Source organism: Lontra canadensis, unplaced genomic scaffold, assembly GCF_010015895.1.
Source record: "Lontra canadensis isolate GAN:19392208 unplaced genomic scaffold, GSC_riverotter_1.0 scaffold36, whole genome shotgun sequence".
NCBI classification, from domain to species: Eukaryota; Metazoa; Chordata; class Mammalia; order Carnivora; family Mustelidae; genus Lontra; species Lontra canadensis.
The window spans coordinates 9,203,514-9,217,994 of NW_022631030.1; the positions used below are offsets into that span (position 1 = coordinate 9,203,514).

The 14,481-nt window shown below is 54.7% G+C and overlaps 1 protein-coding gene across 2 annotated transcripts; it reads right to left on the minus strand.

Annotated features, from left to right (window-relative positions):
- Positions 1-368: 368 nt before the first annotated feature.
- On the minus strand, positions 369-14,233 carry ROBO4 (roundabout guidance receptor 4). Of its 2 annotated transcripts, none has more exons than XM_032868823.1 (18): positions 14,076-14,233; positions 13,391-13,720; positions 13,004-13,161; positions 12,697-12,817; positions 12,334-12,461; positions 12,005-12,233; positions 11,636-11,748; positions 10,767-10,935; positions 10,396-10,578; positions 10,243-10,285; positions 7,708-7,844; positions 7,325-7,588; positions 3,827-3,934; positions 3,496-3,634; positions 3,116-3,361; positions 2,600-2,958; positions 1,174-1,380; positions 369-1,039 (listed from the first exon to the last, which is right to left on the minus strand). In XM_032868823.1, the coding sequence occupies exons 1-18, from the start codon at positions 14,143-14,145 to the stop codon at positions 1,029-1,031; spliced, it is 3,015 nt and encodes a 1,004-aa protein (XP_032724714.1). In that variant the 5' UTR covers positions 14,146-14,233; the 3' UTR covers positions 369-1,028. The 2 variants fall into 2 exon arrangements, with proteins under 2 accessions (XP_032724714.1, XP_032724713.1); XM_032868822.1 differs by having other exon boundaries at positions 12,005-12,228; positions 12,329-12,461.
- Between the last annotated feature and the right edge of the window lie 248 nt (positions 14,234-14,481).

Below are 14,481 nucleotides of genomic sequence, written 5' to 3' on the forward strand. Positions count from 1 at the left end.
GCAGTCTGGCTCCATTGCTCTGTACTATAGTTTCGTCTGAAGGTTGTTCACTAGATAGCCATTACAGGTGGTTCTACCTACTTCATCTATTTTAGGAAACCCTCTGGTCTTAACCTTCTGGGACTGGTCTCTGGGGAGGGGGCCTGGGACCACTGAAAGAAGGAGTTGTCTTCCCAGGACAAGTTGCAAAGATCAGCAGACCAGGGGAACCCAAAGGATGCGTGTAATTCTTCCCTCAATCACAGAACAGAACTAAATGTCTCTCCCTGAGGGCCAGTGAACCCCTGATCCCATTCAAACTCAGAATTCTTCCCATAGCTCCCGGTACCCTCCCCAAAATGGCGCTCTGGGGAATGAGCTCACCTCACTCAAGTCATGACAGTTTCATGGTATCAATTTCTTAAGCTCATAGAGTCCACAGTACAAAGAAGGGGTTTGTCCCCCATTTTCCCACCTCCCTTCTTTCAGCTCCCTCCCTGGATCCATGCTGGCCCTTCTGCCTTGGTAGCTAGGAAGGGCCTTACCCCTCCAGTGCTGGTCGGTAGGTCCTCCTTCCTTCTTCTACCAGGTGTGGCTGGGGGAGAGGTGAGCCTGTCCCCGTGGGAATGAATGGACCCCTCCTGAGAGGGGTGGCTCTGTACAGCTCCTTTCCCTCCTGCCTGCCCCACAAACTGCTGCTGTCCTCTGGGAAGACCTCTGGCTCCCCTACCTCCCATGGTCCAAGTGGGTGGGGAGGTTGGGGGATAAGGCCGCTTCTCAGGCCAGAAGACCTGGTTGTGGGATGGACGGAAGGAGGAGAAAGCAGGGGTGAGGAGTCAGGTCTCGATGACCTTTGGCTCCTTGAGGGCTCTGGGTCTACTTCGTGCTTATTTTGTTTTGCTTTCATCTGTTTTCACAATCCCTGAAGGAGGAGAACTCTCCAGGAGGCTGGGCAAGGTGGTCCCCCAGCTGCAGAGACGCACAGGCCAAGAATGACACTCCACGGCAGGGGGTGGTTTGATTTTCTTCTTGGTGGTCTTGGGCACACTTCATGAGGAGTCTGTGGGGGAAGTCCAAGGAGAGTGAAGTTACCTGGCGGCTCCCTCTCTCCTGCCCAATGGCCTGGGCTCCCTGGCCCCTCCCTAGAATCCCTCAGTCAAGGTCACCCCACCAGCTCAGAAGACAGACACTTACTGGCAGCCTTGGGCTCAGGACAGCTGAGCTGACTTCTTCGGGAAGAGATCCGAGAGTCGGGGGGCCAAGGAGGCAGCCCTCTTCCCAGCTGCTGGCTGCGGTGGTTCTCCATGTCCTCTAGCCAGTCTGACCTCCACTCCCACAGCGGCAGGGAGAGGGTGGAGGTCAGGAAGAGGTCATCCCCGGGGGAGGGAGGTGAGGAGGCATCTGTCAGGGACGGTAGATTTATTTGGAGAAGGCTAACCTTCACTCTGAGGGACCAGATTAGGGCAGAAGGCTTAGGGCCTGCTTAAGGCATACTCTCAACCCAAAACATAATTTAGCCCCAACTCAGCCCATTATTTCTGGGAGCCACTGGGTCCGTTGGTTTCTTTAGAGAGAATAGTTCTAGCTGTTTCCTCCTAGCCCAGCTCTGGCCTTCTATCCATACTCTCACCCTTCATCCCCCGCCCCCCACCCCAGGCATCTCTCTTTTCTTTCTGTCCTGGATAATCCTTGCTTTCCCATTTACCACAAGCCTGGTTGTTTTTCCTGGAGGCAAAGGGTAGAGTTAGGGTTCATAAGGTGGGGATGGGGGGTCTGACAGAGTATATGAGGAAGAAGGGACGCCTGGGTGGCTCAATCCGTTAAGCGTCTGCCTTCGGCTCAGGTCTTGATCCCAAGGTCCTGGGATTGGACCCTGCATTGGGCTCTCTGCTCAGAGAGGAGCCTGCTTCTCCCTCTGCCTGTCACTCCCCCTGCTTGTGTTCTCTCTCTCTCTGACAAATAAATAAAATCTTAAAAAAAAAAAAAAAAAGGGAAAGGGCACAGGGAGCGCTGAGCTACTGTCTGTTGACATGGAGATAATGGTCCCACTCTGCTCCACAGGCAGAGGGGTGAGGTTCTCCTCACCCCAGTCACAGACAGGGCAAGAGGAAGGGTTTGTAAGCATAGCAGGAGGTAAGAGAGAAAACAGAACTTCCTATAGTGAGGAGGATCTAGAACAATGGGTTTGAGTGAATAGAAGAGGTGGGAGCAATCTTTCCCAGAGACCAGCATCTGGGTTAGGAGGAGGAATCTGGAGGGAGGGCAAGGGGCCACGCAATTGGCTGCTTCTGGGCTTTAGCCTTGATCATTTTGTCCTTGTTCTGTGGGTGACCTTGGGCAAGTTAAAAAACCTGTTTGATTTATAGTTCCCTCATTTGGAATAGAAAGATAAAAGAATATTCCTTATTCTTCATAGAGTTGTTAATATTGAATGTATATAAAGCACTTATCATGGGGCCGGAGACATAGTAATCATTCAATAAAAGCTTGCTGTTTTAAGGATAACCACAAAGACAATGTTAGGAAGCCTTGCCTCTTGGGGAAAAGGCTGGATTCTTCCAGGAGCTGTGTCTGTTCCAAGGGGTGGAGGTGAGAAGTGAGGCAGGGTGATCTCACATACCCGTGAAGACGCAGTCCGCCTCCCTGGGCTCCAGTCCAAAGCCAAAGGTGTCCACGGCCATTGCCAGGGCCCGGGCAAAGTGGGCATCAGCGAGGAAGGAGCCATCCGAGGAGCTGACCAGGCTGGCTCTGGCGCTGGGGGCGTTGTCCTCGGAGGCGGAGCCCCAGCCATTGGCCAAGGAGCCCTCGCTGGGGGTGGGGGTGGAGCAGGGCCGGGGCCGGCACAGCAAGCCCCTCACCTCGGACCCCACGCCTCCTCCAGCCCTGCCCACGTCTGCTAGCTCCGAGGCTGTAGGGATGCTGATGTAGCCATAGGTGACAGGGGGGGAAGGAGCCCTGGGCACAGGAGAGACACTATTCCTGGAAAAGACACAAGACGGAGATAGGACCAAGGTTGGGGTGGACAGGCTGGCATCATGGAAGAATTTCTGGCGAGAGAGGGTGGGGCTGGGGAGAGAGAAACATACTCCTGTCCCAGCTTATCCCCTAGTCCTTTGGTCTCCCTCAGGCAACTCACCTGGGGGTCTCCTCACCCTCACTGAGCTCCAGGCACAGGGCCACCTCCTCAGGAGTCAGCACACTGTCTTGATCCTCCCCCAGGGATGACAGTGAAGAGCTGGACAGACGACTGGACTCTGGGCTGGGACCAGACAGGGAAGAGGCCTGGGGGCTGGAGGGGCTGGGGCGACTGGAAGGGATCAGGACTGGGAGGGGGACTGCTGGCAGTGGGAGGGAGGAAGGCGCTTGGGGCTCTGCAGAGTGCCTGATTGGGGTAAGAGAATGATGGGTGGTTAGTGCAGCCCCAGTCCATTCTCCCCCAACCCCCATCAGAGATCAGCAAACATCCCTCGCATGCCTAGTCCCCCATCCCTGCTTCCTGACCCCATGCCCTCTTACTGCGTCTGCTGACTCTGAGCAGGGGCTCCATGAGAAGTGAGGGGTGCTGGGGGGAGAGGCCGTGAAGCCAGCTCATTGGAGGAGCTGAGGAGCTGCGGTCCTAGGGCCCTCCAGGCCACCAGAGCCTGGGGCACATCTCCTGGGAAACAATAGCCTGGGGGTGAGTCTGGAAGAACCCCCATCAGCCCCAGACCCCACCCCCACCCCCAGCTTCCTGTCCTCACACCCCACCTCTCCAGGCTCCTCAGGGGCCAGAACAGCCACCTGCTGGGGCTGCAGGCCCCTACACCCTGCCTCACCCTCTCATTTCCCTTTTCGGGCCTCTTCTCACCTGGGCTTTGGGAAAGGTTCTTGGAGCCTCTATTCCCCAGCTCCCAGGCCCAGAGCTCCAGAGGGCGGCCGGCCCGGAGGGGTGGGGAGCTGTTGGCTTGCTGCAGCTCTGCAAAGGCAAGAGACAGTGGGTGGGGGGGCAAGCCAGGGTGGGCCTTTCAGACTCCAACCATAGGCTCTATCTTCAGCCCAACATTCAGCTAAGCTTTAGAGTCCCTGAACCCAGAGAAAAGAGGGAAGAACTTCCCTCCATCCTCTCCACCCTCATCCAGGCAGCTATGATAAGGGAGGAAGGTAGCACTAGGCTTGGAGTCAGAAGACCTGCAGTCAGAGCCCAGCTCAGTTCCATAGCTGCTGTGTGACCTCAGGGATATCCATTAACTTCTCTGAGCTTTGGTTTCATTTGGGAACACTCGGTCAAATGATAATTTTGCCAATTTTAATTTATTTATAAAAACAGATTGGGAATTTCTGGTGCCTAAAAGATACTTCAACCATTGTATTTTCCTTAGGGTATACATTCCAATCTTCCTGATCTCTATACCCTCACATTGCTACTTCTCTCAGGAATTTTGGCCCTGTGAAGACAAATATCCCTTCTTTTCTTGGAGAGAATCTGTTAATTTCCATCTCTCACAATACAAATATCTTGCATGGTTCTGGACCCTGCCCTGAGAAACTCGAGTATATCTCACTTGGGAAGAAGTGTTGGATTGTCAAGTTCAGCCGAGTGGGTGAGACAAACCTGCACATGCCGGGTGTAACAGGAAAGAGTCAGTGGAGAAGAAGAGTACCTCTAGAATAGGAAGATGTGTTGGTCTCACCTGGGGAGGCAAAGCCCTGCCCATAGATATTTGGTAATATTTGTTGAAAGAATGAGCAAAATGGATGGATAATATCAGAGATGAAGATGTCAACACAAGGGGAAAAGAATCACAAGATGGCGGCTACCATCTGGCTCACATGGCTGCTTAAGAGATAGGGCTCTGAGTGGAGAAGCTGAGGTAACTGAAGAAACAGACCCAGCTGTGTGCAGTGACCGAAGAGCATGCTTCTTGGTCAGGCCAAACCAGAAGAGAACCGGGAGGGTAATCGAGGGAAGAGATTTCCTCAAGACCAGAAACCAGGAAAATAGCAAGTGAAGGGAAAAAGAAACAGCCTTCAGATTAGTGTCACATGATCAGAAACTCAGTTAGGAAAGGGGTTCCTTCCTTGGCAAAAACAGAGACCAGGCAGGACCCTCGAGGCAGAGTTGTCTAGTCGGTTCGATCTCAAAGATTTGGAGGTCACCATGGGCAGCTTCAGAGCAGGACGAGATCAAGGCTATGGCATTCACCAAGACTATCTGGGTCCTGGGAATCCATGTACAGTGGCCAGACCTTCTGAGCCACTGGGATGAAAACCCACACAATGGCTAGACTTCCTCCATCAAAATTTCCTTTTGTTCCTAGGCTGCTTTGTTTTTTTAATTTATTTCCTTTATTTGTTGTGTGACCTAGGGAGTCCTGGAGGCCAACTTCAGGTGCTCCAACTCTGCTCTCAACAGCTTTGTCTCGTCTAGTTCTGGCTTCCTGAGTAAGCTCAGAAAAGGGGACACGTGTTGGTTGGTTGGTGTGGACAAGGAAGAGGAAAGGCCAGTCCTAGAAAAGGCCACCTTTGTCCCAGCCTGTTCTATTTCCTCTAAAGGATTCCCATCACAAAAGCCTTCCACCACGCTTGCAATCACTTAGATTTTAGTTTTCAGTGTTATTTGAGCCAAGTGTGCGATAAAAATGTCATCAAGATGAGGTCAGATCTCATTGGGCATACCTGAATGGCAATAAATATTTGTTTGAATTCATTCAGTGTTTAGGATATCTAATGTATGTATCTGGCAGAGTGGAACTAAGAACCAGATATAATGGACGAAACATGAGAGTGCAGTTGTGGTGGAGAAAAAAACCCAACTAAGGTCAAATAATACGAAAAAAGGAATAAGGATGTCAAGGGGAATAGCAGGGCACTGAGAAAGTTTGCCAGTGTCAGAAGACAAAGAATCCTCAGTCTTTTGGACTCAGGGACAGCAATAGAGCCAACTCCATGGCTCTGGACAAGACCATGGCATGGTCTTGCTGCTGGGGTCCCGGGAACTGGAGGTGGTCCACTGAGTGTCCCCATTGCAGGAGAGCTGCTGTGGTTGACCAGTGGGGCTGGGGTGAGGAGACACAGGCTGGAGTGTGGACCAAAGCCTCATCCCAGAATTGGAACCTGTCTTAAGAATTGGCTGTAGAAAACTACTCACTTCCCCCCACCCCACCCCAGTAGTATTAATGTTCTAGAATGTGCTATACGTCATATCCAAGTCAGTATAGTTCTCCATGGGAAGGCGGGTTTTTAAAGGGGACTTTTTCAACCCCTTTTTAGTGGCTATTTCATTACCACCTAGAATTTCTAATGCTATAGTTCTGAGGCAGTGCTGGAAAGAATGCCAACTTTGCTGATATTTAGAGTCATAAAATTCTGGACACTGGACAAGGTCTTAATTACTCTGAATCCATCTTTGTCTTCATGAAAGTTGGATTATATCCACTTAAAAAAAAGAATTGGCTGTAGGACATTTGTAAGGCTTACTAATCAGCACAGAAGGCGCACGAAGACAGCAGGTGGAGTGCAGACCAGTGTTCAGCAAGGAGAGAAAATAGTCAGTGTCAGAATAGAATCCCTCAGGGGTGCTCCCAGAGGGTGGCCTTGAGAAGCGGACCACTTTGGCTTCAAATCTGAGTTCGGCAGCTTACTGACTAGTGGGATTTTGAACAAGATACTCATTTCTGATCCTCTTTCCCCATCAGCAAAATTAGAGAAATATTACCTAGCCAAAAGGTTGGAGGGTGTTTTTAAAGGAAATAGCAAACACGTGTCATCTAACATATAGTAGTTGCTAAAGAAACAGATCCTGATTCTTTTCTCTCTCTGGGAAGGCAAAGCTGGTAGGCAGAAGTCAGGAGAGATATCCGGGCAGAAAGGAATTACTCTTCTCTGGGAAGTGAGTTGGGAGTCAGTGTCTGGGGAGGCCCCAGGCACAGTGCACGAGGAGATGAGGTCACTCTACTACTGGTCACATGCTTTCAGGTTCTAATGTTGCTTATATGCTGGTCAGCCGCTCTCCTTAGACTCTGAGCCCTTAGATGGCAACAGCCATCTCTCATGTCCCCACAGCTGGCTTACAGTGGTGCTTATGAAATGTTTGCTAACTTCAAACAAATACCGAAGTCAGCCCACGACTGCTGTGGCCAAGCGGAAACAGAGCCCAGCCTAAAGGAAAGCAGAGGCCGGCACAGACCTCCCTAAGTGCTCTGGTGATAGTGGGAAGACCCTGTGTCTACCAGCTCAGGGGCACTGGAAGCCACGGGTGGGATACAGCCCACATCCAGCTGCGAAGCCCCCAGACCACGTCCCACCACATTCCCGCTCCTCCCTCCTGCCACCTGCTCCAGGCTTTGTCTCGCCTCCCCATCCTTACCCTGCTTCTTTTTGGCCTTCCAAGCCTCTACAGGGGCCAGAGGCAAGCCGGGGGAAGCGAGGCCTCTGCGGCTGCACAGGCTGTCTGGACTAGGCCAGGGGCTGGAGAGCCGGGCCAGCTGGGGTGGGAGACGCCTGACAGCTGGGGTCTTGGGGCTTGGCCGAGCTGGGGGTCCGGGAGGCAGCTCAGCGATGAGGGAACCATAGAAAGTACTGGTGTCAGGAAGCAGGGGCACGCCAGGGCTGCGGGGATCCCAGGAGATCACTGTGATAGGAACAACGGGAAGAATTATGGTGAGTGCATCCCACCCTGCGAACCCCATGCCTGGCCCTGGGGTCCCCCTGCTCCCCAGCTGGGCCCTGGCCCCCACTGGGCATGCTTACAGGAGCCACGACAGTCTAGTGGGTCCCGGCGGTCCACTCCCAGCCTGCTGCTGAGGCTGCTGCTGCTGCTCAGGTCCCGAGAGCCCGAGGTGGAACGCCAAGTGTCTGCCAGCCAAGGGGAGTCGCTGTGATCCATCCTGGGACAATGGAGGGTGGGGGTAGGGCAGGAGAAATGGGGGGAAGCAAGAACATAATTGGCCAAGACCTCCAGCTCAGAGGGGAGCCGAGGGGTCGGTAGAGCTTTATTCTCCCTGCTCGCTAGCCCTTCACAGACTCCTGAAGATCTCTGACCTGGTGCCCCGAACTTAGTGCTCTTTTCTTATCCTGGGATCAGGGGGAGTCCAGGTGGCCCAGAACCAGGAGGCAATGAAGAGGGACAGCTATGTGCCCAGACAAAGGGAACACAGATGTGGGGGCAGATAAATCCGCTGTGAAAATCCCCGTCTGCCTCAGCCTAGCTGTGTAGCCCTGGGCAGCGAGATCTACTAGCCTCTCGAAGCTCTGGTTCTTTATCTGTAAAAGGCCACGAAATAAAGCTTTCCATATAAGGCTGATATTGTGAGTTGAAATGAGGAAACGTGAGATCACTCAGCTAGGAGCAGGAGTTTGCTACATGGATGTTGCCTTTCTCTGTCTAGTCTGGTTCCTTTTGAACTGGGTGCCCTGCCGGCTGCCCGAGTAATCTTTCAAGAATAGGGATCAGAACAGAGCAACTCTCTGCCTAAAACCTTCAGTGGCTCCCAATTTACCAGGATAGAGCCCAGCTGCCTAGCACGGCTAACAGGGCCCTCGCTGGTCAGGCTTCCAGCTCCCTAACCTTATCCTTTACTCTGACCCCTCATGCACCCTATGTCCCAGCCAGAGCAAATGGCTTATCACAGGGGAACTATGACCATAGCCAGCTAGTCCTTGCTGCTCCTTTTCCCTTCCCCTTCTTACCGGTAGGGTAAACATGGAAACTTCCTCCCATGTTCCCCCACCCTTCCCTGCCACCACATATCTTGTACATGTTCCGGCATTTCTTTTCTTTTCTTTTCTTTTCTTTTCTTTTTTTTAAAGATTTATTTATTTGAGCGAGAGCGAGAGCAAGAGCAGGGGGAGGGGCAGAGGGAGAGAAAGAATTTTCAAGCAGACTCCCTGCTGAGTGCAGAGCTAGATCCCCAAACCCCAGGGACCATGACTTGAGCTTTAATTAAGAATTGGCTGCTTAACCAACTGAACCATCCAGTCACCCCCACATGTTTCTGCGTTTCTAACACCAGATTGCATTCCTATAGGCACCCGGCTGTCTCTCTGCTTAGAGGGAGAGTTCCTGGTGGGTGGAGCCTGTGCTAAAGGAATGATGCAACAGAACAATCAGAATGGAACCCCCCTGGGGCACCTGGGTGGCCAAGGTGGTTAAGCTTTCCGCTCAGATGAGCTCAGGGTTCTGAGATCGAGCCCCATGTGAGGCTCTGCACTTAGCGTAGAGTCTGCTTAAGACTCTCTCTCCCTCTGCCCCTCCCCCATCTCACTTTATCTCTCAAATAAGTAAGTCTTTAAAAAAAAAATGGAATCCCCCTCAAAGACAAGGGATAAAGTCCCAGGGGATCCAAAGACAGTTCAGTGTAGAGCAGACAAAGCCCAGGAAGTAGCTGGAAAACAAAGGCCAGCGAGCACAGAATAACGCCGGAATACGGCCCAGCCAGCTTGGAACATTTTTCTGGGCTGAGACACTGACCGCAAAACGGTAGCCTGAGGACTGGACGTGCCTGGCCCAGAGTAGGTGTTTGATAAATTTCTGTTGAAAGATGCAGACTTGGAACGTAAAGCCCTTCAGAGGAAATCCATTGAGATAAAGAGCAGGAGCAGGTGGGCAGAGAGTTGAAGTGGTTATTTAGTGTAAAACTCAGCCAATAAGACAAAAAAGGATGTTTTCTTTCTTAGCATCATGTGTTACAGCTGCAGACTTGCTTTGGCAGCCAAAGACCCTGAGAGCAGGTGTACCTGCCAGCCGACCCTGATACTGAGAATGGAGGAGGGAGACGCAAGACCGTAGGGGCAGAGCGCCCTCTGCTGGAACTGTGGGTGATTACTGTGACCGAGAGATCCCTCCATAGGTAGATGATCTCCTGAATGCAAAGGCACTGCGAGGTGGCCACTGGGTATACAGAGAAAGTGAGAAATTAGACTGGTCTTCCCGTGCTAGGTATTCCCCACGTAGAAGAACGAGTCAGCAGGACAGTCTAGAGAGTATTAGTGAGAGGTGGGGGACAAGAGCACTGATTAAGCTTGGGGTGTTACTAGCTGAGTGGCCTTGAGCAAAGTTACTCAAGTCAGGAGTCTCGGTTTACTCAACCATCAGGTGGGGTGACAGGAACATAAATGAAAGAGAAATTAATTCTCCCTTGGAGTTCGGGAGAGATTTGGGTAGTAGGGTCCCAAAGTGCAGTGGTGGCTGTAGGAGAGATAATATTCTATCCAGTTCTCCATCCCCGCTCCACTGTCCCTTGGCCCCTGCCCTGCCACACCTCCAGCCCCTCCCCCATCTCTCACCTGTGCTTTAGGATGGCGTCCTCACTGGTGTATCGGTACAGACCTGGGAGAGGGTGAATGGAAGGCTAGATCCAGAGTGTCCAGCCCCAGGCCTGAGCTCTAAACCCCTGTATTGTTCGGCCTCGACCTCGGGTGTCCACCGCCTCCTCTCACCTGGGCCCAGGTGCACCCCAGCTCGGCGCCGGCGGTGGACACACACGGCGGTGCCCAGCAGCAGCAGCCAGAGCAAAACGCCCCCACCAGCAATCACTTCTGGCCGTTTCAAGGTGGCCCGCAGCTGCTCCAGGGTCCAGGGACCATCCCTGAGTTCTTGGGTGGCTCGCTCCATGGTCCGCTCTGTTCGGGGATGTGAGCTCAGTGGGCAGGGCGTGTTGGGTGATGAGAGTGGGGCAGGGGTGGGGTGATGAGAGTGGGGCAGGGGTGGGGTGATGAGGGTGGGGCAGGGGTGAGATGAGAGTAAGGGGAGAGGAAGGTGGGAAGGGGGGCTCACAGGGTATGGGTGGGCTTGTGGGCACTGGCCTCACCTAAAAGGAGGCAGACAGGGCTACTGGGGGGCCCTGTCCCGGCGCCGGTGACCGCAGCCACTTGCACGCAGTAGGAACCTGGCTTTCGGGTGGCGATCTCCAGCTGGGTCTGCTCGCCCGCCACTGTCCAGTTGGCTAGGGGCAGTGAAGTGTTGCCCAGGCTCCAGACCTGAGGCACAAGCAAAGGTCAGCACTTATCCCCCTGCTCCATCCCAGGAGCTGAAACCTTCATCGCCGGGCATGTGACCACCCTGCCCTGCTGCTCGCCTGCAAACCTTCCCTGTGCCCCGTGCAGCCATACTTCTTATTCCTCTCTCTGTACAGAGTGAGAGAGACTTCTCTCTAGCCTGACAGAAACAGGACCAAGGCAATTCGCTAAAATAGACATCCAGCCGTGGTTCCCAATCTTCACATTGCTTTAAGGTCCCTGGGAGGGTTTGCTAAAAAGCCAGGTTTCTGGATCCCTGAGTTTCTGATTCATGGAGACTGCCTGGGAAGGACTCAAGGATGTGCGTTTCTAAAGCGTTGTCAGGCGCTGCTGCTTCTGGTCCAAAAACCACGTTCTGAGGCCCCTGGCTTAGAAGGTGGGAGTCAGACAAGGCCTGGTTTGATTCCTGTTCTGTTTCCCGCACCTGTGACCTTGGCCTCACTTTCTGTGTCTGGAAAGTGGGGCTAATAACCTGGGACGGACTGTGAGACAAAAATGAGATCAGGTAGGAAAGGGCTTGGCAGGATCCGGCAAACCCTCGCTCAGTAGCAGAGTGTCCCTTGCTTCTCTGCGGGGTGGGGGGGCGATTTCCAGCGCCCCAAGCAAGGGTGTGAAGGGTGTCAGAGAAGAGGGATGTCCTGGTAGGACCAGAAGGATGTACCTGGTAGCCCCGGATGATGCCATTGTGGTTTTCAGTAGGTGGTGGGACCCAGCTCACAAGGACACTGCTGTTGCCAGGTTTTAAGGTCACCTCCTGCGGAGGGGCACTGGGCACTAGAGGGGGGGAAGAGAAGCTGTAAGGGATGGTGAAAGAGGGGACTCCAGGAAGTAGAGCTGGGACAGGGATGAGGTCACAGACCACACTGATAAGAATGGGAGCTTCCTGCAGCTCAGCTTGCTGGTCACAGCAGAAGGGAGTCAGGGATTAAGACCCACCATCCCCCCAGACTGGAGTGGGACAGTCGAGGGGCCCATAGACAGCAAGGTGCCGCTAGTATCCTGCTGAGTCCTGCAGGCATCTGTCTCTGACCTTGCTCGGGCAGCCTCAGGAGCAGCACGTTGCTTTCAGGGCCTTGAGCCCGGCCAGAGGATGGTCTCACTTTGAACTCGTAGTCGTGGCCCCACAGGAGGCCTCCAAGCTCTGCACTCTGCCAGCCGGCCAGCAGGGCCTCTGCCCATGGAGCTCCTGGGCCTCCTGGGGCCGTCTGGACCCTGAACAGGGCTGTGTAGGACTGAGCGGGTGCAGCAGGGCCGCTCACCTGGGAGACAGTCCAGAGGAAGGATGGGGGTCAAGGGGTTTTATGATCAGCTCTTCCTTGAGCTCTGAACAGGCACCCACCCCTAGGTCCTGGGCCTTACCTTCCAGCTGAGCCACACCGCGGGCTCAGGCCTGGTGCTCTTTGCCGGGTCTGGGTTCAGCAAAGTCACATTTTCCAGCTGAATGTGCACAGCCAGCAGCTCCAGAGGCTCCTTATAGTTTTGGGGCTCTGTGGGAGCAGAGGGCTGGTCTGGGGCCTATAGGCCAGAGTGATGAGACTGAGGAGTGAAACATCCCCCAGATGTGGAACAACCAAAATTCCCAGGTTTCCCAGTCTAGAGCACTCCTACTTCTCCTCTAGGATGGGGTCCCCATCACTCTGATCCCCATCCCAGGTTGATCTGCACATACCCTCAGCCCAGCCCAAACAAGGCCCTACCTTGAGCTGACCACCCTCGCCTTACCCTGGACAGATACCCTGGCTGCCCGGCTCTCCCGCTGTCCTGCACTGTTGGTGGCCACACACATATAGGTCCCTGCGTCACTCTTCTCTGCTCTTGTCAACTGCAGGGAGCCCCTGGAGACCTGTCAAGGCCAAGTGCTTTGTGGAGTCTTCCATGTGGGGTGGGGCTCTGATGGGGGAGGGCAGCTTAGGCCCCTCCTCAAATGCTGCAGGGCACAGGGGGCAGGGGGCAGGGGCAGGTCACTCCCTCCAGGTGTGCCCCATTCCGCTCAGGACCGGAGAAAGTACAGGAAGGGGGCCACACTCACACTGTGCCGCCCTGGCTGTAGGGTCAGGGGTTTGCCATCCTTCCACCAGGAGACTGTGGGCTCTGGGAGGCCCCGGGGCGGCCCACACTCCAGAACCACCGGCTCACCCACTGTGGCCACTGTATCCTGAGGCTGGGTCTGGAAATCCTCCCGAAGGTCTGCAGGGACGATGGAGGGTCGGCAGGGGGGCCCTGCCTCGGTGCCTCCCATGACACTTGCCCCATTCGGCTTTACCCACATTTTCACTGCCCTGTGTTCACTCTTCAGAGCCCCCCCACCTCAGTTCTCCCAGCCCAGGCCTTCCCTCACAGACGAGCCCCCAGGTACCCTCACCTCAGGCCTTGGGCCCCAGGTGTGCCCTGCCTCCCCCCCCCCCCCGGGCCTTACTAGCCACAGACAGCCGAGCGCCTCGGCTGACCACTGTGCCCAGCCGGTTGCTGGCCTCGCAGGCGTAGACACCCAGGTCTGCGGATAGGGCCTGCTCGTCGTGGGCACGTCCGGAGGCCGGGGGCCGCCGCAGCAGAAGCGTTCCGTCAGGTAGGAGGTGGTGGACGTCTGGGGGGGCCATGCTCAGGGGCTGTCCATTCAGCAGCCAGCGGATGGTAGGAGGTGGCTGGCCTGAGGCTCGGCAGTTCATTTTGGCGGGGCCTGCGCCCTGGAGCAACTGGTCCTGGGGGTGGACTAGGATCTGGGGTGGGGAGTCCTGGGCCATGCCTCCTGCAAGGGAAAGGGGGGGTGGACTCCACTCTGACTACCAACAGGACCCCGCAGACCCCTGAACATCTCCTCTGCCTTCTCTTGTCTGAAGATAACTTCCGATAACAACCTAGCCAGGAGGGGAGAGAGCTAGCACACGGGGTGTCCAGGCAGAGCTCTTAATCTCTCTGTCTTTCTGTCTCTGTCTCATACATACATCGTCATCATCACCATCCTTATCACCATTCCATCATCGTCCTCATCTCTGATCCCCCTACTGCAAAAGGGAAACAAAGGAGCAAGGGGGCCTCTTCTCCCCCGGGCCAGGCCTTGGATCAGGGGAGCAGGGGCTAGGAAAGGGGAGGGCCGCACTCACCTGTGACAAGCAGAAGCAGGAGAGGCAGGGGTCCCGGGACCCCAGGGAGGCCTCCTCCTCCGGAGCCCATGGCTGCTCTCGGGCTCCTATCCTTGTCAGAGCAAGCACTTTGTACTGCTGCTCTGAGCTCACAGCGGAGGGAAGGAGGGGCGGGGAGGGGTGGTGGTGGTTGTTTGTGACCGAGACTCTGCCCCAGGAGGGAAGCAGCTTTGAGGAAACTCATGCTTCCTGCCTGGCCCTCCGTGCCTTGGAGAACTGGGAGGAGACCAGCAGAGAGAAACTCTGGCCTTGACCCTCTAACCATAACCCCTGACTCCAGCTCTGGCCCTAAGCTTTACCTTGGGGTCGAGTCTGGGATTTCCTAAAGGTGACCTTCACACTGACGTAATTCCAAGCACAGCCTTCA

Excerpts from the sequence above, each read along its gene's own strand:
- ROBO4 (XM_032868823.1), bottom strand. The coding sequence starts at position 14,145 with ATGGGCTCCGGAGGAGGAGGCCTCCCTGGGGTCCCGGGACCCCTGCCT. Across the intron at positions 10,936-11,635 it reads GCATCATCCGGGGCTACCAG|GTCTGGAGCCTGGGCAACAC; the intron begins GTACATCCTTCT and ends CTTGTGCCTCAG. Across the intron at positions 10,579-10,766 it reads CCCTGTCTGCCTCCTTTTAG|AGCGGACCATGGAGCGAGCC; the intron begins GTGAGGCCAGTG and ends ATCCCCGAACAG.